Raw genomic sequence first — 27,850 nt, forward strand, 5'->3', positions numbered from 1 at the left:
CTACTTCACTGATATGAATGGTTAAAGCCCGTCATACAAATTATTCATAAGAAAATAATAAATAAATCAAGTTAATCAATCATTCATAACCAGAAGACCATATCTCATTTATTTTTTAAAAAATGAACATCAAACATAATTTTGATAATAGGTCATCCATTAATCAATTTAATTTTTTTGTAGGAAAGTGATCTCCTCAATGAGTTTTATTAGTTTTATTAGGTGAACGGTTCGAATTATCAAACAAGACTCTTTATAGTTAGTCACGTTGAAACTCATAAAGAAAATGTAGTTGTCTAGCCTCCCTCGACTCTCCAATTGTAGCCAATCCCTTGCGGATGAGGCGTAATGCTTAGCATGCTGGGTCTGTATAATATAAAGAGCTTGTTCCACTGGACCCAAAGCACACAATAACATGCAGGTTAACACAACCACATTCAACACTCCTCTAGGCTTCTTTGTAAATTGTAAACTTGCACTGACAGATGCAAAGAAATAATGCAATAGCTGTGACTGCATCACAAGGTCTGAAAAAAATTAAATGGTGATGGTTTGATACAGAGGTAAATGTATAATCAGTCCTCCATCAAAACCCCAGTCCCCTCCTCCCCCTTAAATTTTTTTTGACTTGCCTTGCATCAGTCAACAAAGGCAAATATAAAACAATTGAGAATCCCTGTGTAGTGGTCCCAAATCATTTTTCTTTATTTTTTTTAATATACATTCTTTGATCTGAAATAAGGTTGTGTTTGTTGGGGTATTGCAAATTCTAGTATGTAGTGAGGGTATTTTTGCACTAGTGCTATGTTACCCCTATTTCTATATGTATGTGTGGTTAAGCAAGGACGGCTATATATGTAGCTTGTAGCTTTTTCTGATCGTAGAACTCCAATGACCTTCTAGTTTAAAGGTGAATCCCGTCAATTTCGTAGTCTTGTTGTGTGTGTAATTTACAATTCTTGTGCATTTATTCTTCTTAAGTGAAATCATTTCCCTTCCTTTTCTATCCACAAATCCAAAGTCCAAACGCAACGTAAGAATAAGGAGAAGAAAAGGAACTTAGTCCATCTCTAGAAGAACACAGCAAACTGGTAAATAACTAGATCTAATGCTTTCAGTAAATAAAGAGTCAAATGAGGAAGGTTGAGCAGGAAGAGGAAGTCACAGCTTAAATGGTCCTCCAACATCTAGCCTGACAGTTTTGTTCCTCTTCCAAAAACGGAACAAGTTGTGGTGTTCAACCCTTTTCTCAGGGATTGCTTAGCAAGCAATTAGCTAGCAAAGAATGACATTGAACCTAGGAAGAGGAAACATAAACTAGACTTCACCACTGGAACTTCACAACACGAACCTTCCCAAATCATGATGATCAACCCTAAGCCAATGCTTAATTTGGTTATTTTATTTTTCTGAGATTTATGTGCAACTAAACAATTCCTTCCAGAACAAGAGAAGGCACAACTCTAATACATTAACACACATACAGATTGAAAGAATAGTATTCAGACAGTCCGAGAGCGAGATGAAAAAAGACCTTAAAGAAATTATCAAAATCATCAGGTACCAAGATTAGTAGTTAGACATAGATCAAAATCATCAGGTACCAACAAGTTAGGCAATTAACTTGCCAAGAGGCATCCAGCAAGAGATATAACACTAAGGGTTAGTTTGGGATGTTCTAAAAAAGTGCATTTTTTGACTTATTGGCTTATATGGGTTGGGTTTGGGTTGGGTTTGATGTGATGTGTTAGAGAGGTGATGTGATTTAAATAAGATAGTGACTTTTTGACTTTTTATATTATTTAGTAGATGCCAAACTTGGCCTAAGATGCCATGGGATAAAGAAATGATGAATCCAAAAAACCATCTTTTTAAAATTTTCAGATGCGAAAGAATTATAGTTATGACATTTCCGGGCAATTTTAAATGATATACAAGCATAACACAAGATTAATGAGGCACCTAAGCCGGCTTATCTCCACAAAAACAGCATGCAAAGGAGTTAAATATTCAGCAGCAGCAAGAAGAAGAAGAAGAAGAAATGAACAAATGAACCAACGAAGAAGAAGAATGATATGAAACTTTTTTGTAGAAACAAAATAAAAATAGAATAAAGGGGAGAAAAGTCCCACTTCGAGGGGTTGGACCTCCAGTAGGTTCAATTCAAGGAGAGCCACACCTCCATAACTTCACATAAGTTAATTCAGAAAAATATCCAATGAAGTTTTTAATTGATTGACAACTTATTAATCCTAATTACTAGATGACTCTAACTAATAAACAAAATAAAATCCTAAATAATTAATATAATTATGACTATAACAAAGAAGAAGTAGGATCGAACAAACAAATGAATGAACGAACAAATAAACAATACACACCCCAGAATCATTACCTTGTGCTACTATTTCCAAGAATATATGCACTCTTAGTTACTAAAGAACATATACCTGTGAAAGCAGATCTTAAGTAAAAGTTGACAATATACAAATGACGAGAGCTTAAAATCAATATTCTGATGAACTATACAGAGAAGAGACACAATATCTACACGACAGAGTAACCCTTTCCAACCATGAAGTTCCATGATTAATTACAAGGAGTTAAAAGTGCCATCTGAATGAAACCTGAGTTCCAAGGAAAGGAAATCATCGTTAAAGGGCAAAGTCTTGAGTTCAAGGAACTCCAACTGAGAAAACTACGCACTTCAACAAATTTACCAACATTAATGACAGAAATGAACAAAGATAATAAGGAGGAAACATGAAAGAGGGGTAAACTTAATGCAAATTAAAAGTACCTCATTCTGTCCATTCGTAAGGCGCGTGATCAACAACTAAATAATCTCCACGGATATCTTTTGCAACTCGAATATCATCATCTAGGTATACAGATTTGAACCTGTAGATGTATTACACTTCACAATTATCATAATTCAGTGGGAAAAGTAGACATGCCAATATATTGAAGACCTTTTAAACCATGTTAACCATTGTTTTAAAACAAGTAACCCAACAAGATATTTAGCTTATCCCAAGAAACAAAGAAATAAATTGTGACGCCAATGTAAAAAGAACAATTAATTAATGTTTATAGGGAAAAGTTCTCTAATGGGAGGGGAGAGAGCTGGATTAGAGAATTAATTCAAGCCAGCCAATCAAAAATAATGGAGTAAGCTCAATTTCAACAAGAAAAAATAATTAATTACCATGAAAAAAAAGAAATTTCAACAAGAAAAAAGCATTACCATGAAAAAAAAAGAAATGACAAACGTTTGGATAAATAATCAATTCACATAGAGCATGCTGAGTTCTAAGCTATGAAGCACGGGTACGGGTACGAGTACGAGTACGTGTACGAGTACTGATACGAGTATTGGTACTGGTACGATACAGGTACGTCGATAGGGTAAAATTTAAAAAAAGTAAGATAAGGGTACGCCTTTGGTAAATTTATAAAAAAATATTTATTTTTAATTTAGAGTAAGGCAAAAATTGATTAAAAAGAATAATTTGTTAAGATCTAGCCTATAATTAACATTTAATGCCAAAAGTAAAGGTATAAACCAAAATTGAATGTTATCATATTAAATAACTAACAAATCATAATTTAATTTTAAAATTAGACTAAGCATAAAACTAAAAATAACAAAGAAATCTAGTGAAAAGAATGTTATCTCTATAGTTTAAGAAAATATTGTTTCGACTGAGATACGGTAGGTATGGCTTGAGTATATACTAGGTATGTTTGAGTACGTTAAAAATTATGAAGAAAAAATTTGGATACGTGTTTCGTGTACTCGATACGTATACAAAAATACCATATGAAATACCATACCCCGATAAGTACCCGATACGGGTACGGCATGTTTATTAAAGTACCCATACTTCATAGGTTCTAAGATTCCACAGCATCCCTTCTATTAGAACATAAAATTTTTCCAATGCACATCAAAGATAAAATTATATCGGAAGTTTGCCGATTGAGGGGTAGATCAAAGGAGGACATTTGCAAGGGTGTGGTTAGCTCTTATTAGGATCTCTATAATAAGTCCCTCTAATAGAAGGCCTATGATGGGTGTATTGAGCTTCTCTTCTATCTCAATGGAAGACAAGGTATGGTTGGAACAATCCTTTTTGGAGGAGATGGTGGTGGTTGCATTGAAGGAGTGCAATGGGCACAGGGCCCTAGGCCCAAATGGTATGTCTATGACCTTCCTCCATGCAGGGTGGGAGGGGTAAAGGAGGATGTAATGGCTTTGTTTTGGACCTTCCAAGAGCTTGGAATTTTTGACAGGAGTCTAAATGCTTCATTTGTAGCTTTGATTTCGAAGAAAGGTGAGGCAATGGAGTTGAGGGACTATCAGCCTATTAGTTTAGAAGGGAACATCTACAAATTGCTAGCAAAGACATTAGCCTTGAGATTGAGAAGGGTTTTGAATGGTATCATCTCTGATGTTCAAAATGCTTTTGTTGGTAGAATCAGATAATGGGCATGTTTGGTGAAGCTTACTGAAGCTACTTATGCTTCTGCTTATTGCTTTGTTGGCCATATAATAAATCAACCCTTAAAAAAATTTGTGGGGGACAAGTGAGTGTTTGAGTTGCTTACTAAAATAGAACTTGATGTCTCTTTAAAGGAACTAATTGAAGTAGTATTTCCATAACAGGCCATTTCTCATTTGAAGCTATGCTCCTTCGAAGCAGTTGTGCAGCAAAAATGTATTATGAGAACTACCCAATAGATGATTGCCAAGAGTTGTTCAAGTGGAGGCCAAGTGGCTGACACACGTGCCTGATTTAAAAGAGTGCTTTTAGAACATGGAACCACATTGAGCAAGTGCAAAGAGTTATTTGAAGAGAGGTTATTCGAAGTGGTTGCAGTTATGCAAAGTGGTTGTAAGTGGTTATTACTCAAAGAAGCATATAAAGAAGATAATACAGAATAAAAATAACACGATTTGATTGATCTTGGAATTTTTTTTCCTATCTTAGGAATAGGTGTAATTCAGATACGAAGTAGTTTCAAAAATTAGGAATTTGAAGGACTACCTTCAAAGATTTGAAGCCTATATTGTATGAAAGGTAAATTATCTAATTTCAATCTCATTTCGAGTTCCTTATCCCTTTCTCTTACTGTTTCTATTTATTTTCTTTACAATTTTGACAAATTTGAAGTCCACTTATTGAGGCAAAAGAATTCAACACTATGCATGGTTATTTTTGGTTAAGTTTGTGAATTTTTTTCATCTTGACACGCCCATCTTTGGGAAATATAATTTAGGCCAAACAAGCTTATAAGTCAAAAATAGCTTAAATAAGTAGATTATCAAGAAGTTGGATGGAGAGGTGTTTTAACTTCCGTTTTTTTATTATCAACTTTCAGCCAAAAAAACAGTTCCACCAAACAATCCTAATCTGACTCAAAGAAATCTGACCATTCAAAATGCTTTTGAATGGAATCATATAATCTCACACAAAACCAGTTTTGTTCCTTTCAATGCTATACAATTCAGGAAAGGCCTTTGACAAAGGAATATCCCTATATCACACATCTACCAGAATGTTACTCTCTCCTCCCATTGCTATTACAAAAATGCACAAGCCCAGAGAAATCTGACCATCCTTTCCTATTTCCCTTCCATAAGCCCACCCCACAGGAATTCTTAACTTCCTCAGAAATCCAACTCCCTACCTCCGAGCTGAATTTACAATCCACCAACCTCTTACATAAACACCTATCCTCCAAAGAACTCCATAAGATGATAACTCATTATCCAAACCAATCCATAAGACAAAACAATTACACACACACACACACACAGGAAATAAAGAGGAAGGGCTAGGGTACAAAAAACACTAAATAGAAAGATGTCAAAAATTATATTTCTAGCTATGTTTTGTAATTACCTGTATATCTGTTACAAGAAAACAAAAATATAACAAAGGGAAACTAGAGGGCGTATGTGAAAAGTATAAAAGTTTAAGGAGATCTAAATTGCCTTCCATTGACGCCTTTCAATTGCCAAAGTGATACTAGAGAGGGCAAACAGTAAGCATTCCTTTTGTATTTAGCAACAAATTGACCATCAATTGAACTATTCTAGCTCATGTTTGGACTTTGGTGAAGGTGTATCCCATGAAAAGGTTAGTTCTCTCTCTGTAGCCCTTCATATTTTCCTCCCATTTTAGATACATGTGACAGCCACATGAAGCAAACATCCCATACCCAAAACCTGGTCTTGCTTGTCTGAGCAGGCACTGCATAGAGTTGAGGGGGTTCACTTGATTGAATATCCTGAAATATATATATATATATATATATAGGTAATGGATGGTTTTAATTGCCACAATTGTCACCTCTAGCAAGAAAATGAACACCTTGAATGGCTAGAGCAATTGTCACCACTTGTCATGTTCACCAAAATTGTTAACTCCCTTTGGTACAGTGAACCCACTCCAAAACAATTAAAAAACGGTTCTATCCAACCCACTAAATAAAACCTCAAAAAAATTATAATATAAAAAACTTGTCTAGAGCAATTGTAAAAATCTATGTATCTACATTTTTCTTTTTGTCACAATAGAATTAATATATTAAATTCTCTTTTACTTATGATTTGAGAATTTTAAATAAATAGATTTTGGAAATAGATGATGGATATTGATCATTACGATTTTTTTTACAATTTGCAAAATTTAAGTCTTTAAACGTCTACAATGACAAAAATTCCTAGAGCCACCAATGCATGCAAATACTTGAGGGTATGAGGAAGAAACCATGTAGAGTAGGTCCTTGAGGAAATCTAGCATCAGTAAGTTAGCATCCTAAATGAAGGAGTGTAAAGCTCTTTTGTCGGCTCTAGTGAGGATCTCAAAGAAATCTTCGTCGAATAATCTCTCACATTTCTTTTGCCTGTCTTTTATCATGTTATTTAATATAGACATTGCTTAGAACAGATGATGTTTATAGCTGATGGAAATTCATAATGCCACTTACTATAAAGTCTTGCTTCTCGTTTATCATCTTTTCATAATAAAGATATAGTTTAGAACTTACGTGGATCACCTAACCACAGGGTAAAAAACCATTGTAATACATATACCCTAACTCTGTCATTTCTTTTATATGCTTAATACAGCACGTTTTCTTTGTACTTCAGCCTTACATACAAAGGTATCTAGCCTTCCCTGCATCACTCATTCATACAATACTGACTCAATAAGGTGGAAAAGTGAAACAAGAGACTGACCAACGCCATCAAAAGAATGAATTGTCAATCATAAACGGTCTAATCCCGTGTAATGTTTAGACAAGCAAGCATATACATAAGCATTTAGTGGTAGCTGCTCTCAAAATTACCTTTGTTCGAAACAGAAAGTACAAGTCAACAAAAGGGATAGCATAGTAAAGTTTCAGTATCAATGAGGAAATATCAAGGGAGTATATATAGATTATAAGGAAGTATAGCATAAATTTTTTGAGAAATTAGCTCTTGCAACAAAGTGAATTCACAACAGTTTCTTGTTTGGGATGAGGAACGAAGAATGGAAGATAAGCTGAAGGCTTGTAAATGAATTGAAGTCATCAAAACCAGCAGTAATCATAATTTCTTGACCAAAATTGTCAATCCGCTCTGATCTAACAATCTGATGGATTAAACATCTTTTAATCCGAATGTGGAGTTATTAATTATTGAACATTTGGTTTGGTCCACTAAAAACACACAGAAAGGGGAAGAGATGAAGTGAGCAGAAGAGAGACATAGATGGTCAGAGAAAGAGAAGACAATTGATAAATGCAGACAACAAGAGGTACACAACGAAAGGAAGGCTAACGCGACTGTATACTGCAGATACCTGAGTGAATGGTGCATGTATAATACAGAGAGGGAGAGTGGGAGCCTGAAGTACAAACCATAGCCACTGAAACCAACCTATCATTGCTGACAACGACATTATTCTTGGGGCAACAGCAACAAAAATAATGGATATATATAAATTTTTAGATCAAATCAAAATCAAATTGGACCGGCCCTTTTTATCTTAGAAACATTTATCATCAAACTTGTTGAATATGGGTTTTAATTGGGTTGTTAGATAAGTACCCTCCAATGATTCCGTCTAATTAGATTGACTTTGGATCAAAATTCAATCCATTTACAGGCCTAGTTCCTTATGCATTAAAATGAAGGAAAACCCCAATAAGTCCAACTTTTCCCATGAAATTTCCATTGAGTCCTATTAACACATGAATCAGCCCGTAATAAACTTAGATGGGAATTTCATGGTAAAAGTAGGGGTAAACTACTAATAGGTCCTAATAGTTGGACTTAATTCCCATCAAGTTCTATTGAAAATAAGTCCTAATAAAATCGTCACTAAAAATAATTTTTTGTGACGATTTTTTGCATATATCGCTAAAAATTGACAATTAATGACTTTTTTTTGACACGGTTTTTATAATTGTCGCTAAACTTACAATTAGTGACGTTTTTCTGTGACAAATTTTTCAAACTGTCGCTGAAAGTTAAAAATTAGTGATACTTTTGTGAGAATTTTTTTAAACTATCGTTAAAACTTACAATTAGTGACATTTTTTGTGACAATTTTCAAACTGTCACTGAAAATTAACAATTAGTAACTTTTTTTAATAGTATTTGATGAAAAACGGCATTAATTATCATAGGACATTTTGGACATTAAGTCCACATATTAGCATCTACACGTAAGTACCCCTAAAAGTAGACCTTATTTGATATGTTCCCTTAAAATAATCTTTATCCTGAAAAGAAAAAATGGGAAAAAACAAAGTTCTTATCTTTCCACCTTCCCATTCACTTAAAGGCGAGTCCTCTTTTATTTATCAGGAAAAAAAAAAAAAAAGATGGCGAGTCCTCTTTTCTATTTTCTAACCACCTTCCTTCCTTACAAAATGACAGAAGCTTTCTCCGTTCCCCTTTTCAACCCTGCACTCTCCTTCCACACATCTTTCCTCCTAGCAAACAAAGCATAAGTTCCAATATGGGTATAATGACTTACCAAAAAAAATCGACGCAATATTGTACAAGTCTTGCCTTCATTCTTTCCAACTATAAGGAGCTCGATCCACAACTAAATAGTCTCCCCGAATGTCCTTCACAACTCGAATCTCGTCATCGAGGTATACAAACTCAAACCTATACAAATAAGATGTCCTTGGTTCTAATCACATAGGGGAAAAATAATAGTAACAACATAAAGTAACCAGAAATGGAGATCAAATAGATACACAAAATGTCACAAAGTTAAACGAGCAAGAACAACAACATACGATCATTGACAACTGGAAGTCACTAAAATCAAAAAGGAATAAATCTATGTCAAGGGTGTTCCAATAAATTTGAATAAATATAATTAGAATAAGGACGTGATTAAAACTCTAAAACCAGCCCATAAGTTATGTGGGAATTGTCTCACAATTACAACATATTACTTATTAGGTGTACATGATCATACAAAACTGTTAAATCAATGGCAATAACATAAGAAGCACAAATACAGACATCTGACATTGATACGACATAATACAAACACATTGACATGGAAATTTTCAAATGTATATATAAGAACACAACACAGCAGGAACTCGGCAACAAATAAATATGAATTTTTATATATGAAAATAATAACTATTTTTAATTTTAACATCACAAATATTTATATTTTATTATAACCAAATAGTAAGAAACCATTTTTCACATTCTAAATATTGGAAAAGATGTGAACAAAAAATCCTAATAAATCCTAAAATTAAGAAAGTTCATTCATAAAAAAATTTGAAGCTTTAGACTTTACAATTCTTAAAATTAAGAAGTACAAAGAAGAAATTAATTGGTATAAATCCACATTTGTTTTTAAATTTTATTATCGGATCCCAAGTTATGTTCTTCAAACTTGCTATGTGTTTTATGCTGGTCTAAGCAATAGACATGTTTTTCCCCAAGTGTACAAAGTGTGTTAGGTTCTTAAAAAATAAATAAATATTAATGTGGCATGTTTGGATGTATATCCAACGTGTCGAATATATCAAGTGGTATCAATGTTCGACACATGGTCAGCAAGGACAAGACACCTTAGAAATGTTCATAGGCAACAATAGTAAAATAATAATGATAGATGTGATGATCCTCCTTGTTGTAATACACAGATGGGAGCAATTCCTTTAATTGGAGCATCAAAGAAAGCCCGGTGAGGTTATTTGTGCACTACAAACTAGTGAATGACTATTATGGAAAGATTATGCAATATGAGTCTGAGACATAACATGTGTAGTGGAAAGCCAAAAAGACATTAGTTAAGTTAGTGAGACAGTGATAAGGATTAGTTAGTCAGCCAACTAATCTTATAGACAGTTTTTTCTGTTTCTCTTAAATAATGAAATTAGCAATATTGTAAATGACTCTTCAGTTCAGAATCAACCAAATATATAAAGGGACTAGTGTTAACCCATCCCCTCTTCTACAAAAGAGGAATTTATTAAGAAAAAGCATATTAGTACATGGCAATTGACAAAAGGTCCTCACATCCGCAAACAAAAACAATTCAATAAGGAAAAATGCAAAATAAAACCAATGAATAATCAAAACTATTAGTTTGTAACTTTGGTATCAAAAACAAAGAATTACCGATCAAAAAAAAAATTGTCAATCAAAAACAACGAATGAAACACTCACCACCCCTGCCCAAATGGTGGTAACGGAAGTTCCCAACTCTCCCCACGTAGAACTGCACTTGTAAACCTTGCAAAACCCACATTACAATCAATATTAATACACCACCCAAGTTTCAAAATTCTGAAGATAGTTACCCAGAAAAAAATAACTAAAGAACTAAAGGATTCCCACTAACGCTCTGATCTATTTCATCAAGTTAACAAAAACTTGCGAAACCCACATTACAATCAGTATTAATACACCACCCAAGTTTCAAAATTCTAAAGATAGCTACTTGAAAAAATAAACTAAAATACTAAAGGATTCCCACTAATGCTCTGATCTATTTCATCAAGTTAGCTAAAACTATATATTCAAAGAATTGCAAACAATGCGTGAATTACTCGGAAATTATTAAGTTACTCAGATAATATCTCTTTTTGGTTTTGAATTTTCAAATATAGTTTTTGAATTTTTAAATTTTTTTTGCTATTCCTATTTTGTTATCTTTTAGTATATTTTTTTTTTCATATTGTAGTCATTTTTTTTACTACACGGATGCATCTAGATGTACTTTAAAAAATACATATTTGTGAACAAATTTTTTTTAAATTCAATAAACACAAACAAAAAAAATGTACAATGTTTCGCGTATCTTTTAAATTTATTTCCTTGCCATGCGATAAGATGTTGGGGAGTTAGTAAGTTAAATTAAGGGTCGCAGTCGCTCAAACCCAAAACCTCTAACCTTCTCATGGACCACTGGCCAAATGCCCTGTCCTAGCTTTTAAGTATATAAGTGGATTGAAATATTTAAAAAGGCTCATTAAATAATATTTTATAAAAAAAAAAAAAAATTAAAAACACACACACACACACAAAGAACAAAAATCAAAAACTGTATTTGAACCACAAACAGAGTAATGCAATTGCACATGATCGCAATAGCGACACATAAAAATTATTGAAAAAAAATACCTAAAATTGACTCTCTGAGGCGAAGCAATTTCGATAGTAGACCTCACAAAGAAAACCCCATGAGGAGGAAAAGTAATTACATTGTTCAGAACACCCTTCTCCACATCAATAACCTGTAAAACATCTCCGGCTCGAGTTCCGAAAAGAAACGCGTTCTTGATGATGAAGAGCTGTTCTTTCTCCGTTGTCCACAGCAGCCTCCACGTGGCGGACAGCGAGGGACCGGTGGTGACTTTATCAGTGCCCAGCACGGCCATGGAATCGATGACTTTGATAATCTCGGAAAGCTTTGAAGGGTCGGTCTGGGTCTTGAGGCCTCGGTCCTGGTCCGAGATGAGGTCGAGGAGGTTTTGTTTGGCGGAGAGAGATTGGTCAGTGAGGGACGAGCGAGTGAGAGTAAGGGTTCGGGATTTGAGAAGGGTAGGGTTAGGGTTAGGGTTTGGGGGATTGAAGGGGGTGAGGAAGTTGGAAATGGCGGTAAGGGAGAGAGCTGTGGCCATGGGGGTTTATACAGTTTGTTTTGGCTAAGAAGATGGAGGTGCTCTGATCAAATCAATCAAATGGCGGGACTGAAGATAAGTGGGGTAAAGGCACCTGCGGTGCACGAGTTTTGCATTGCTCTTTTTGGATTTTTTTTTTTTTTTGAAGGTCCTTAATAATAACTATTTACAGGACAAACGATACTGTATTGGGAGATATCTCTAGTTCTTGTGTGGTAAACTTGGATGGTTGAATTTTTTTAGTGGATTTGATTTCTTTAGAGATGAAGGATTTTAATGTGATTTTGAGCATGGATTTGTTGACGAAGCATCACACCTCTGTTGATTGGTTTAGAAAGAGGTTAGTTTTTGCTATGCCAAGGCAACTTGAGTTTTTCTTTCAGGGGGATAGGAAAGGGTCTTCTATCTGTTTTACTTCTTCCTTTTAGGCTAATCAAATGTTAAGTAAAGGGTGTCATGATTATTTAGCTTGTGTGGTGAGTATTGAACTGCCAGAATAGAAGTTAGAGGAGTTGCCTGTTGTGAGTGTTTGTGTTGATGTTTTTCCAAAGGATCTACCTGGACTTCCTCTAGATCGCGAGGTAGAATTTTCCATTAACTTAGTCCCCAACACAACACTTATTTCTAAAGTTCCCTATATAATGGCACCATTGGAGTTGAGGGAGTTTCAAACTTAGTTATAGAAGTTGTTTGAGAAATGTTTTATTAAGCCTAGTGTTTTACCTAGGGGAGCACCTGTGTTGTATGTGAAGAAGAATTGCGGGTCTATGAGGTTGTGTATTGATTGTTGAGAACCGAACAAAGTCATAGTGAAGAATATGTATCCTTTGCCACGTATTGTTGACTTATTTGACCAATTGTAGGGAGTTCAAGTATTCTCTAAGATTGACTTGAGGTTAGGCTATCACCAGTTGAAAGTAAGGGATGAGGATGTTCCTAAGACAGCTTTTAGATTCCGTTATGGGCATTATGAGTTCTTGGTAATGCCTTTTGGTCTCACAAATGCACCGGCCGCATTCATGGATTTAATGAACAGAGTATTTAAACCTCAACTGGATAAAATTTGTGGTAGTGTTTATTGATGACATCCTAATTTATTCGAGGAGTAAAGAGAAGCATGAACAGTATTTGAGGGTAGTATTTTAGATCCTTAAGGAGAAGAGGCTGTATGCAAAATTTAAAAAATGTGAATTTTGGTTGAGCATTGTATCCTTTTCGGGTCATGTGGTAAGTAAAGATGGGGTATTTGTGGATAGCACGAAGGTGGTAGCAATTATTGATTGGTCGTGACCTACTTCTGTGACAGAGGTACGTAGCTTTCTAAGGCTTGCTGGATATTATAGACAGTTTGTGGAAGGATTCTCCTGTATTGCTTTGCCATTTATAAATCTCACTAGGAAAGACGTAAAGTTTGAGTGGAATGATGATTGTGAGTGTAGCTTCCAAGAGTTTAAACAAAGGTTGATATCAGATCCAATCCTTGTCTTACTTACAGGTGGTGGTAGTTTTGTGATTTATAGTGATGTTTCACGATAGGGTTTAGGATGTGTGCTCATGCAACATGGGAAGGCGATTGCTTATGCGTCACGATAGTTGAAAATACATGAGAGAAATTATCCTGCGCACGACTTGGAGTTAGCAACAGTGATTTTCGCTCTTAAGATCTGGCGACATTATTTGTATGGAGAGTCATGTGAGATTTACACTGATCATAGGAGTTTGAAGTATATTTTCACACATAAGGAACTAAATTTGAGGCAAAGAAGATGGCTTGAGTTGTTAAAAGATTTTGATGTGAATATTTTGTATCATCCGGGGAAGGAAATGTGGTGGCAGATGCCTTGAGTAGGAAGGTCTCAATTGGAGATGTAGCTGTTTTGTGTATTAAGAGTTGTTTTGTGGAAGACATGAGACGTTTGAGGCTTGAGGTTATTAAGCCTGGTAATATGGCTTATTGTAGTCAATTGACAGTTCAGCCAACCTTGAGAGAACAGATTCGTTTAGCTCAGGAGATTGACCCCCAGTGTGAGCGTATTAAAGGAGAGATGGCAGAGGGTAAGCATATAGACTTTGTGGTTAGTGATGATGGGTTGCTTAGATTCCATAGCCGAATTTGTGTTCCTGCTGGTGGTGATTTGAGGAAGGAGATTATGACGAAGGCACATAGTTCTAATTATAGTTATAGCATTCATCCTGGAAGTACTAAGATGTATCAGGATCTTTATGAACATTTTTGGTGGAATGGTATAAAGGGAGATATTGCAGAATTTGTGGCTATAGCGACCCCGGTCTTTTCTCTTTAAATTATTGTATCCGGACTTAGGTTCCGTGGATCCTGTCATTACTTATTGGTTGTTGTTGTCCTTTAATCTCTTTGTATTTGAAGTATAGGTTGTGTTGGATGGGTCTGTTACAGGTTGGTTGATTTTAGATGCCGATAGGTGATGCCCAGATTTTGGCCTTCACGCTCGAGCGGAAGTTGTAACGCTCGAGCGGTCCCTTCGTTGTTGCTTCTCCGCTCGAGCGGGATTTTTGACGCTCGAGCGGGATTTTCCATCTCCCAGTATTTTGCTCTGCAGTTCTTCCGCTCGAGCGGTAGTTTTTACGCTCGAGCGTGATCCCTTGTTTTTGCTCCTCCGCTCGAGCGGGGAGTTTGACGCTCGAGCGGGTGCAGCGCCTGCAAAACTTCTGGAAGGGTGCAATCGACGCTCGAGCGGCTTTCTTCACGCTCGAGCATGATTCTGTGTCTTACGCTCGAGCTGGGCTTTCTACGCTCGAGCGTAGAGTCGATTATATCAGTCCGTGATTTCACTTTTTGGATCACTTTTTGACCTACTTTTCCTTCATAACCTTCTAAAAACCGCCCCTGGAGTGTTTTTATCTCTCTCTCTCCCTCTACACACCTTCTCTCTTACGATTGATCTACTTAGAGTGAGTTTCTACCTTAGATCCTTTATTAAAAAGTTAGAGTAAGTTGAGGGCTTCGTTTTAATCTGAGAAACTTGGGATTTGGAGCACGTTGGTCTTTGGTCTTCATCTACATCTTCTCTATACGAATTATTTTCTTCGAGGTTGGGATTTTCCTACTCCATTTTATATGCTTTGTTCTAAGTTGGGTATTTTGATAGGTTGGGGACACTTTGATAATGTTGGAAAAAAAAAACCCTAGTTGAATTGCTAAATTGATTTGAGTAATTAATTTAAGGAAATTGGGCAATTTGGTTAAATCCATGAAATTGGGGAATTTATTGATTAAATGGTGTAGTTGGATAATATAAATCACTCGCCTATTGAATTGTTGGTATATTCATTTGTCGAGTCTAGAAATAACTGTTTTGGGCTATCGGTGGAGGATAGTCGTGCTTGTTGTAGACATTGCATGCGGATTAGGGAAAATTGAAACTAATCAATTTGTTTAAGTCATAAATTTAGACTATTGAATTAATACAGAAATTACATGTATTGATTGAGCATTGCATATGCATATTGTTTAGGAGGAGATAGGGGATGTACTCCACGGTTTAGGGGAAGATAGGGGATGGACCTCTAAACCGGATTTTTGTTTGGGAGGAGATAGGGGATGGACTCCATTAGCACCATTTTTATGTGTGCTTATTATATTGAAGTGTTTTTACATAATTATTGATACAGCACTAAAATGTGTATCAAATGGGAAGTATGAAGTGTTTTGATATGAGCATGAGTCTCGTTTGTTTTGTTGATATTGGAAGTAATGTGAATATGATATACAATTCACTGTTGTAAGTTTGGCCAGGTTCTGAGCCATGTTGATAATAATGGAAAGTGAAATGTGTCTTAGACATTAGTGTCATGAGACTGTTTAATGATAAAATTGATTATCTTAGTTAACCATCTATTGAATGCTATAGCTTTATTCAATGCTTATATTTGGTTTAGTATTTTTTCTACTGGGCTGTGGCTCACCCTTTATGGGAACATCATTTTCAGGTTCAGGTGATAAGCTACCTCCACTGACTTAGCCTGGAAGGATTTGATGTTTGGGATTTTGAAGACTTGTCTTTAGTTATATGTTTTATTTTGTTATTTTTGAGATTTCATGTAAACATTCAAGCCTAGGGCTTAACTTGTAAATGAGTTAGTACTCATCCTTTTTGTGTCCAAGTGTTAGCTTGGAAAGATGTAAGCCCTTAGGGCATTTATTTTGATGTTGCAGGATGTTACATGTGATGTCTTTCAATAAGAATACTCTGATGAATAACTCAAATGATTCATTTTCTTTTATAAATGCATGGTAATGTTATGGTTATTATGGGTTTATTTTGAGGGCGTTACAGTGGCTCAGTGTTTGGTGTGTCAACAGGTTAAAGTAAAACGTCAGAAACCTGCGGGAAAACTACAATGCTTACTTATACTAGAGTGGAAGTGGGATCATATTACCATCGATTTCGTGTGCGGATTACCTCGTACTAGTAGTAATCACGATGCAGTTTGGGTTGTTGTTGATAGATTAACCAAGTTAGCACATTTTATTGCAGTACGGATGACCTATTCTCTAGCTCGATTTGCACAGTTGTATGTGAAGGAGATTGTTAGATTGCATGGTGCACCAGTGTCAATAGTGTCAGATCGGGACCCTCGTTTTGTGTCTAAGTTTTGGGGTGCGTTACAATCAGCTATGGGTACTAGGTTAAATTTTAGTTCAGCTTATCACCCTCAGACAGATGGGCAATCAGAGAGGACTATTCAAACCCTTGAGGATATGTTGAGGGCTTGTGCTTTGGAGTGGAGAGGTAATTGGGATAATTATTTGCCGCTCATGGAGTTTGCCTATAATAATAGTTATCATTCTAGTTTGGAAGTAGCTCTTTATGAGACTTTGTATGGGAGGAAGTGTAGGTCTCCTTTGTGTTGGTATGAGGTTGGTGAAAGACAAATGTTAGGACCTGATTTGGTGGAGGATGCTACACAAAAAAATTATCACCATCAGGGAGAGATTATTGACTGCTCAGAGTAGACAAAAAAGTTATGCTGATCATCATAGGAGAGACTTAGAGTTTCATGTGGGGGATATGATATTCTTGAAAGTATCACCATGGAAAGGAGTGATCAGGTTTGGAAAGAAAGGAAAGTTGAGTCCTAGATACATTGGTCCATTTGAGGTATTAGAGAAGGTTGGTGAGGTTGCGTACCGTGTTGCTCTACCCCCTAGGTTGGCAGGAGTGCATAATGTGTTTCACGTGTCTATGCTGAGGAAATATGTGCACAGTCCGTCGCATGTGATAGATTATGAGCCGCTTCAGATTAGAGAGGATTTTTCGTATGAGGAGATACCTGTTCAGATTTTGGATTCGAAAGAGAAAAGGTTGCGTACAAAGGTCATTAAATTGGTTAAGGTACTGTGGCGTAATCATCTAGTTGAAGAGGCGACTTGGGAATGCGAGGACGAGATGCGCGAGAAGTACCCACATCTATTCTCATGATTTACTCAGGTTAGTTTCGAGGACGAAACTTTTTTTTAGTGGGGGAGAATGTGAGAACCCAAATATAAAAATTAAGTAAATAATTAAATAATAACAATAATAATATTACAATCTCAAATATTTTGATGGTGAATTTTAAGGTGCAAATTAAATATTATTGGAGGATCTTTTAATTAATTTTAAACGAAAAATAAATTTATGGTGAAAGTCTTTAATTTAGAGACAAGGTTTATTATAAAAAAAAAAAAAAAAAAAATAGAGAGAGAGGAGGGTGTGACTTGAACTCTAGACCACAAGGTTAATATATAAGACTCCTACCATTTGAGTTGCATATAACTTATATATGTATTTTGTATATTTATCTATCTATTTGACCTAAGTGTGCCCACCACTAGTATAAAATAAAATAAACACAAACCCTAACTCTTGTTATAATTGTTTTCCACAACACTAGCAGCCCTAGTAGCCGTGGGTTTATGAAGGAAAGAGGGGGGTTTTTCAATCATCAAGATTATTGTTGTAGCCAAGAAGGAGAGCTTTGGGTGTGTTGTGCTGTGTGGCCTCCTAGGTTTTCTTCTCTTCTTTATTTGTTCTTCATCCTTATTCCATTATTATTTTATTCATTGATGGAGAGGTTGTAGGTTTATGTATTGTGTATATAGATATCCTATTAAGAAACTTGAGGAGCTAAATTTATGTGTAAAGAATGGGTGTAATTTTTAGTTCAAAAATTCTGCACAGAATCACAAACTTTAAAAATCAAGAAAACATATTAAACGGATGAATTTTAATTTGAAATTTTTACAGTAGATCAATTACATATTGAATTGCATATCTGAATTTTTTCATAATTTTTGGGAGTCAAAATTCATATAAATTGAGGTATCCAAATCTATCCAGGAAACCAGTCCGAAACAGTAAATTCGGGAGTGTTGTTCTCTTTGGGTATAAATCCAAAAATTATCAAATTAGTGTCATTAGAACCGGTTATGAGTCTACTCAGGTCCCTGAATCAAAACACTTACACTTTTTATTCATTTATTTGACCAAAATACCCTTAACAATCAACTGACGGAGAAAACTAATATGCATTCTATCCAATCAAATTTCTCTAACAACGAGTTCCACAAATGATATCCACGAGCGATAGAACAACGACACTAGGGTTTCAAAATAACCTTCGCGGTCGACATTAGGCTTTGATCATCTTCCACGAAAAATCTTTTTAATTCCTTCCGCACAAATTTCTCTAACGATGAGTTCCACAACTGATATCTAAGAACGAGAGAACAGGGACATTAGGGGTTCAATTCCTTCCACACAAATTTCTCAGACTCATTTTCATTGTTCATGTAACAACCCCGATCCGTAATTAACTACTAATCTATAATTAAGAATGCTAACTAAGTGTTTAGAATGGAATTATGTGCTAATTGTGTATTTTGTATGCTATTTGGCTTTCTACCAGTTACTCGTAGAAATATCTGTTTGGAGTTCTGCTTTGATTTGAAAACTAAAAGCCTTATTGGCATTCAAAACTAAAATTGATTACATCGATATGTTATTTGGAATATTTGGAATACCTTGGTAAGTTTAATTAAAAATTGATTCAGTTTGGTAAATTAAGTTATATTTAATTAGTCCAATGTTGTCATTAATGTATTAATACCTCCTAACTATATATATAAAGCCTTAAAGTTCATTTGAGCTCATTGTTTATCATTCTTGAGTGCAAAATCTGAGAGAGCTTCTAGAGAGAGAGAAAACTCTCTTTTTAGAGAGAGAAAGCTAGAAAATTGAAGAATTAAAGCTTCATTTTTGAAGATTAAGAAAAGAGGCTCTAAGATTTACAAGAATTTGGCAAGTTCAAGACTCTAGGTAAGCTTTTGGCCCTCAATTCTTGAAGATTATGTGTTTTAGAGTTAAGTTCATGGGTTATATATGATCATTTGCATGTATTTTGTTAAAGGACGTCAAGAAAATGTTATAGCTTCACATGCATGCATTAATATGAAGAGTTTTGCCATGTTGAGTTTGGTTTTGAGCATCTAAGTTGATATTGTAAGTTATTTGGTACATGCATGTGTAATTCATCATGTTTTGGAGCTTAAATTCGTGTTTTGAATAGAGTTTCCTACACGCATGGAGCTTTTGAGCTCAAATTTGATAAATTCATGAGTTTGGAGAAAAAGATTTCGAAATCTTACATGCATGAGCTTTTGAATTCAATTTTGGTAAATTTAAAGAAAGTTTGAATTAATGGTTTTTAAGAGGTCATGTATTCATGTTTATGGAAAACTTTTCAATCTTAAAGAACAAGCTATGTATGAGTTTTGCCTTTAAATTTGCATTTGGAAGCTCAAAACTCTGTTTTGAAAACCCAGAAAATTCGCAGACCGCTCGAGCGAAGAATGCATGCTCCTAGAAGTTTTGCAGACATGAGCACTTCGCTCGAGCACCACAATCTGCGCTCGAGCGACCACCCATATTTTTGATCCTCAGCACGAACATAGGAAGTTCCGCTTGAGCGTAAAATGAGAGCTCCCAAAAGTTTTATAGAGTTTTGCAGACCGCTCGAGTGACCAAAGTTACGCTCGAGCAAAGACCCTATTTTCAAAAATTTGACCAAGTGTTTCAACTCATATTTTGGGATCCTCATTGCATCCTAGGCATTCCTAAGTCTTAATTAAGCCAAAATAATGAGGATATGAATTAGAAACGCACTAAGAAAGGAATATACTATGTTAAGAGATTACAAAGAGTGTGTTTCGAGCAATGTGATATGAAATATAAGAATTCACTGTAAAAGTAAGCGAAGTCATGTTGGCCATATGTATGTGTAATGATAAGATATGTTTATGTTATGCACTTTTGTATTTGTAGGTCAACGTTCGAAGATTGATTGACCGTTTCCGGAAGCCCACTGTGAGTGACGTTATTGTAAAGATATATTCATATGAATTATGCTTCAAATGTTATATGATAAGTTATGATTTCTGAAATGAAATTTGTTTACGTAAACGAATGTCCTATGTTTAAAATCTATTATGGCATCCATAGATAGTCCCAAGTCATGAGGGACAGTATGTTAATACGGGTCCATGACATATATGTGATTACGAGATCTCGCTAGCCACTTGTCAAAGTGGTGATGTGTTTAATCGGTATTCGGAACCGATTACTTTAGTCGGATAACGATGTGATATGTTCTATTGGATGCACCATTATTATGTTCAGATATGAGAATTGATTATGTTATGATCTATTTTATGAATATGATATGTTCGGAATTCGTTCACTAACCTCTTTACCTTAATGTTATTCGTTGGGGCTTTAGCTCACTATATGTATATATATGTACAAGTGAGCGTTCTGGATATCAGGCCTAAAGACTTTTGTCTGGATCTGTGTTCTATTGTCAGCCAACCATTGTGCCTCACGTGGAGGTTCCTGAAGTGTCGCGTGGTATAAGCTCTAGTTGTTTTTGTATATAAGACTTTGTTTGTTTTTGTTAGTTGTACTTAAGATGCTATAGTTAAGTGTGTGGGTATAACGTGACAATGATTTTTTGATATGTATGTAAAGCTTTAAATATTTTGTTTCATATAAGTCTACACAGCTCATTGGACGATTATATTTATATATTTGCTTCCGCTAGTCCCTTATTATTTTGTTTAATCTGTTTAGAGGTCATAGGTAATCTTAGGATTACTGGTCAATTACGAAGCTAAACTTATAAAGACGGGTTTGGGTCGTAATAGAGTGGTATCAGAGCACGAGTTATACCGTACATACGAGTCCATATGAGCAATAGGATGTCCTAGAAAAGAAATAGCGGCATTGTATTGACATGTGTGAGTACGTGTGGAAATTATGAACATATCCGAAACGGAAATGAAAACTATGAGCATGAACAAAGAAGGTATGTGTAAGAACGACCAATTTGATTTCGGTATTGAATATGAAACTGATATGAATATAAACAGAGAATATTGAATAAAAAACGTGTATTGAATATGGAATTTATATGAACATGAACATATGAATATGCAAGTTATGTAATCTATAAGAACTGTTTGCCTATGTTTATTATTGTCTCTGCTTACATATAGACAAATGAAGAGAACAAGCAACGTGGACGAATCTGAATCTTTTGATGCTATAATTAACAGGCTAGAAAGAATGATTAAAGCCTTAACCGAATCTGTGAGACAACAACAACAAAGGCAAATACATGTACCTCTTTCACCTTCCCCGGTACAACTTGAAACAGTTAATAATGACATGATAACTCTGACACAGAAATACAATAAAATGAAGCCACCAGAATTTGTAGGGGATATTGAACCGTTAAAAGCCAAGGCTTGGGTTTTAGAGACTGAGAAAATATTTGAAGTATTTCTGTATACTAAGGCACATAAAGTTTTGTTGGCAACATTCACACCTAAAGAAGAAGCTAGGAGATGATAGATGTTAGTATGAAATGATAATGACAACATGACATGAGATAGATTTAAAGAACTTTTCTATAAAAAATATTTTCCTCAATGTATTCGAGATAAAAAGGTATCCGAATTCGAACAACTAAAACAAGGTGGTATGACTGTGGCCAAATACAAGGCAAAATTTACTGAACTAGCCCAATTTGCACCACACATGATAGATACTGACTACAAAAAAGCTAGAAAATTTGAAAGTGGGCTCGACCTAGATGTGTTTGACTAAGTTGGCATTTTAAAATTGTCAAAGTATATGGGCGTTCTTGATAGGACCTTAATGTCTGAGGCAAATATAGCAGCCTTGAAAATATCAAAGTCCTCATCATCAACTGAATGAGAGAGTAAGAAACAAAAAGTTGAACTGACTAGTAATTCAATGACTTCCGTGAATGAAAATTCTAAGGCAAGAACTTTTGACAATGTAAGTCTCGGAAGCAATGTGAACAATGATATACCTATCTGTAAAGAATGTGGGAAACAACATTGGGACATTTGTCGCCACCTATCAGAAGCTTGTTTTAGATGTGGACAGAAAGGATACTTGGTTAAATCTTACCCACAAGCCCATCCAAACAACAATAGGCCGAATGCTAGTATGACTGATTCCACTTCGGTACCAAGAACTAAAACAATTTCTATTCCTGAGTGGAGCAATCTTAGGCAAGGAAGGGTTTACACCCCGGTTCCAGAAAATGACCGGAACACTGAGACAACTAACGCAGGTACTATTTTAAATATGTACAAATGTATGTGTGAAAATCGATTTGGGAATTTGTATAACCTTTGGCATGAGATGAATTGTTAGTATGTTGACTGAACCAACTGAATTATTAGAATCCTGAGCCTATGTTTCAAACCCGGACTTTTACTAATGTGTGAAATATTGTTAGAACTGACGGGATAGAACTCTAATTGTTGAACATTTTTAATACTTTATGGATTTGACAAATTACCTTTGCTATGGAAAATGTTTGGACTTGTATATATATGCATACCTTTGCTTGGGACGTTAATTGATTCGAACTCGACACACTCTTTTGTGTCTACTGTATCATGAAATCATTGCCTTAGCTATTGTATCTGGGGAGATTGTTTTGTGTTCATACGTACATTGAACTTGTGCATCCGTACTTGTCACTTGTCAAAGTGGTGATGTGTTTAATCAGTATTCGGAATCGATTACTTTTGTCGGATGACGATGTGATATGTTCTATTGGATGTACCATTATTATGTTCGAATATGAGAATTGATTATGTTATGATCTATTTTATGAATATGATATGTTCGGAATTCGTTCACTAACCTCTTTACCTTAATGTTATTCACTGGGGCTTTAGCTCACTATATGTATATATATGTATAGGTGAGCGTTCTGGATATCAGGCCTGAAGACTTTTGTCTGGATCTGTGTTCTGTTGTCAGCCAACCATTGTGCCTCACATGGAGGTTCCTGATGTGTCGCATGGTATAAGCTCTAGTTGTTTTTGTATATAAGACTTTGTTTGTTTTTTTTTTGCTGTACTTAAGATGCTATAGTTAAGTGTGTGGGAATAACGTGAGATTGATTTTCGGATATATATATAAAGTTTTAAATATTCTGTTTCATATAAGTCTGCACAGCTCATTGGACGATTATATTTATGTATTTGCTTCTGCTAGCCCCTTATTATTTTGTTTAATCTGTCCAAAAGTCGTAGGTAATCTTAGGATTACCGGCCGGTTACGATGCTAAACCTATAGGGGCGGGTTTGGGTCGTGACAATTCGTCTTCGTCTCGGTTCATCTTCATCACAGTGCATCAGTTCGTAATTAGGATTTCATCCTCACTCTGGTAAGTTTTTCTCTAGAAACACAGTTAATTGCATTTTATATAAGCCTTCCATTAATTAGCGTTTAATTTTATTGAAACTTGTTTTGTGCTTGTGTATGTAAATTTCATTGGCATTTTAATATTCTGTGACTTGCTAGATTTATGTTTCTTTTTTGAAAATTTCCCTGTCATGTTTATTTTGTTCAATTCTTGTTTTCCTCTAAATTTCTCTATTATGTAATTTTCTATGGCATGTTTATGTTTCTTTGTTTATTTTCTTTTGCTAATTGTGTATTCATTTGTTTAATTTTCTCAGTTATAGAAAATTTCTCTGGGAATGGAAATTTTTTCTGGCTATATATATTCCACAGAAAAACACTTAATACTCTCGTGTATGTCTAATTTTCTCTAGCCACATTATTTTTGTCTCTTGTGTGTGTCTAATTTTTAGTGGCATGTTTAATTTTCTCTACCATGTTTGATTTATTTTTTTAAAAACCACTTAATAAATCCTATAGGCCTAGTGTGCAGTCCATTCCAACAAATATCTATGTTACCCAAAATACAACAAGATGTTAAAAATATAAGCTAGTTGTTCCTCCTTTGCCATGGCTTAATTTTCTCTGCCATGTTTAATCTTCTCTGGCATTTTAATTTTCTATGGCTTGCTGGAGTTATGTATCTTTTTTGAATTTGCTCTTGCTATATTTTACTTCTATATGTAATTTTAGCAATTATTGGAAATTTCTCCGGTATGTTTATGTTGCTTTATTTATTTTTCCTGGGAATGGAAATTTTCTGTGGCTAGATGTATTCCACAGGAAAACACTTAGTACTCTTTTGTCTGTGTCTAATTTTCTATGGAATTTATAATTTTCTCTGGCTACCTTACTTTTTTTCCTTGTGTGTAATTTTCTCTAACATGTTTAATTTTCTCTAGCATGTTTAATTTTCTCTGCCATGTGTAATTTTCTCTGAGATTTAATGTTGACATCTTTATGTTTTTTATTGTCTAGAAATGGCAAAACGCAAAAGCAACAAAACACCAGAAATACCAAAAAAGAAACAAAAAGTCTTTGAGTCTGCTAGTTATGATCTTAGTTCAAAACGCAACAACAGCAAAACACCCCAAACTCCACACCAAAAAAAAGAAGTCCAAGTTGAATAAGCAACGAGCATCAAGAGGAATACACAAACTTCAAAAGACTCAAGCTCAAAGGGAAAAAGACCAGTGAAACTCTAAAAGCATTGAATATCGATCAAACCTCTCATCTATTGTGTCCTTTTTTCAAACACTTCAATTCAATTCAAACAAAGTTGTAGAGCTTCAAAAGACCCCATTCTGGTATTTGATCCAAGCTTTAACAACATAAAGGATGGATCCAAGGAAGTGTAGGAAATCAGATGATGATGTAGTTGCAATCATCCAACGATACAATGAAAAAACTAAAGCATTCACAATTGATAAGAAGAACTTGACCCTTACAACCAATGACATGACCTTGATTTTTAACTTAGAATGTGGTAAAGGCGCCATGTCATTAAGATACTCAAAGAAGCCAAACACGCCATTCATGAGGTAAAGATTTCCAAAAGAAACGAGGCTCACTAGTCCTATTCCAAAGAAGGCATTGGTCAAAGCAATGAAAGGGAAGCAACCAAATGACTTCAAAGACGTAACGATCATTGTTACCTTGTACTTGTGTCTCACCCTATTTTTTGCAACAAGTGGAAATTCAATAAGGTAGGTTTTTATCAAGTACGTGGAACCGCTTGAATCAATGAAAAAGTATGATTGGCCAGAAGCAATAACAACAACATTGATCGATTCTATAACAGCATTGCACAAAACTCTAGAGAAAGTTACGGGGTGTGTCATTGCATTGCTGGTAAGTAGAATTTACATTTACAGTTATGACACTTACAAATTTATGTGTTTAGTAAAATTTAAATACTTCAATTTCCATCACAGTATTGGCTATGTGTACATGCAACTATCATCAATTGGGAAGACAGTAACACAATCGAATTCTCAAAATGTACCAAGTGGAACCTGCAAAGCTTGACCAAACAGTTGCAGAAGACACCAATCTAATCTCTTGCACCTCTACAGGTTAGATTTCTATCGCCACTTAAGTCTCAGTGAAATTCTAAAATTTCTCTAACCACTGGTTTGTTTCCCTTCTTGTCATCAATTTATATGGAATCAAAATTTATTTGTGATTTTCTCTGCAATGCAATAACTTTTGTGCCTTGATTAATTGAGATCAATTTTCTCTGAAATTTCAATTTATATTGCTTGTTTATTTTTGTCCTTGTAATGAATTTACTCTAGAATCCAAATTTCTCTAACCACATTTATAGTAACATTAATTTATATGCCTTGATTGATTTTCTCTAATATCTGAATTTTCCCTGACCCATCAAATTATGTTACTTGTTTCATAATTTTCTCTGACTCATAAAATTGTGTCTCATTGTGTGCAATTTTCTCTGACCCGTAAAATTTTCTTTGAAATTTCTTTCCCATTAGTTTGATTTAGATCAATTTTATCTAGCATTTGGTTGATCATGTTTGAATTTTTCTCTCAATGAAATTTTAATATTTCTCTAATAAAAGACCTTCTTGTTACAAGTAGATACTTAGGAGCTAGTTAAAAACCCATCAGGAGAGTTTTGTCTTGGTAAAAACAAAAAGAAATAAGCAAAAAAGGCATTGGCCAAATTCAAGCAAACATTAGAATATTCATTTGAAGAAGAAATGGGGAATGAAGAAGGAGAAGGTAACAAAGAAGGACAAGAAGCAAGCAATGGAGAAGAAGATCAAGGAAGTAGTGCAGAAGAGGAAGCTAGGGAATAAAACGAAGAAGTAGAACACAAAGAAGAATATGAATGGAAAGAAGAAGAAGACAAGGAAGAAGAAGATGAAGGCGTTGAATCTGAAAAGGAAGAAGAGAACAATGAGGAAAGGGATGAAGAAGATAATAACCAACATCATGATAGCATTTGTGGCTCAACAATGCAACAGTCTTAAGAATCTGAGGAATCAAAGAATGCTCAAATTACTAATCTACATGAAAGACTAAAAGCATTTTCTAACTCCAAAATAGAAGAAGAGAAAAATTGGAATCAATTTCTTGAAGAAAAGAACATTGCCATAAGAACCTTGACATCAAAGAATTCAGAGCTTCAAGAAAGAGAGAGTACAAACAAACTAAAACTAAGGATGTTGGAGGTTGTAAAAGAAAATGATAAAAAAAACAATGCAACAGTTGAGGCATTCAATTTCAAAGCTTGAAACTGAAAATGCTAGATTGCATGAGCAAATTTAAGAACTATTTGTCCAACTAGCAACAGAACCTTATCGAACACCAAACAAGTTCACTCCCAAGGTCAGTAAAAATCTTGAACCACAAAAAGTTATGTTCTTGTGTCAACATAACTCAGAGACTATTTATTAAAATTTTCTATGTCAATGGTAATTTTCTCTGGAATTTAAATTTCTCTGACCATATTAGTTTGGCCAGTTTGATTTCTGCTGCTTATTTGACTTTCTCTATCTATTTGCTTCCATATGTGCACAATTTTCTCTAGATTTTATAACTTCTCTGACCGTATTGATTTTTCGGGCTTATTTGATTTTCACTGTGTATAGTTGGAATGGAAGTGAAACAACAACCAATAATCCAACAAGAAAAAATTGTAGACAAACAACAACCAAAACCAAAGACAAAAGTCTACGGTAACTGAAAAATATTGAATCAAATAAATTTACATATTAAAATATGATTTGTTACTTCAGAGAAATTTAACTTTTACTAATAGTTTCACTATCTACAGTGAAAAAAGATCCTACATCAATGATAAAAAAATTTAAAGGCAAAAGAAAGGAAAGGAAATCAAGATC

The 27,850-nt window shown here is 34.8% G+C and overlaps 1 protein-coding gene across 14 annotated transcripts; it reads right to left on the reverse strand.

Annotated features, from left to right (window-relative positions):
• Positions 1-354: 354 nt before the first annotated feature.
• LOC114320569 (Plastid-lipid associated protein PAP / fibrillin family protein) lies at positions 355-12,534 on the reverse strand. Of its 14 annotated transcripts, none has more exons than XR_003649948.2 (6): positions 11,672-12,292; positions 10,715-10,780; positions 9,042-9,178; positions 4,612-4,794; positions 2,801-2,901; positions 2,339-2,698 (listed from the first exon to the last, which is right to left on the reverse strand). XR_003649948.2 is itself a non-coding variant. In XM_082869468.1 (4 exons), the coding sequence occupies exons 1-3, from the start codon at positions 12,169-12,171 to the stop codon at positions 2,802-2,804; spliced, it is 666 nt and encodes a 221-aa protein (XP_082725594.1). In that variant the 5' UTR covers positions 12,172-12,292; the 3' UTR covers positions 355-392; position 2,801. The 14 variants fall into 14 exon arrangements, 8 of the variants coding, with proteins under 8 accessions (XP_082725594.1, XP_028123452.1, XP_028123454.1 ...); XR_003649946.2 differs by having other exon boundaries at positions 2,339-2,627; positions 2,801-2,917; XR_003649942.2 differs by lacking the exon at positions 4,612-4,794 and having other exon boundaries at positions 2,339-2,705; positions 11,672-12,534.
• Positions 12,535-27,850: the final 15,316 nt, after the last annotated feature.

The sequence above is a fragment of the Camellia sinensis genome, chromosome 5, assembly GCF_055761805.1.
Source record: "Camellia sinensis isolate YWXY chromosome 5, ASM5576180v1, whole genome shotgun sequence".
Classification (NCBI taxonomy): domain Eukaryota; kingdom Viridiplantae; phylum Streptophyta; class Magnoliopsida; order Ericales; family Theaceae; genus Camellia; species Camellia sinensis.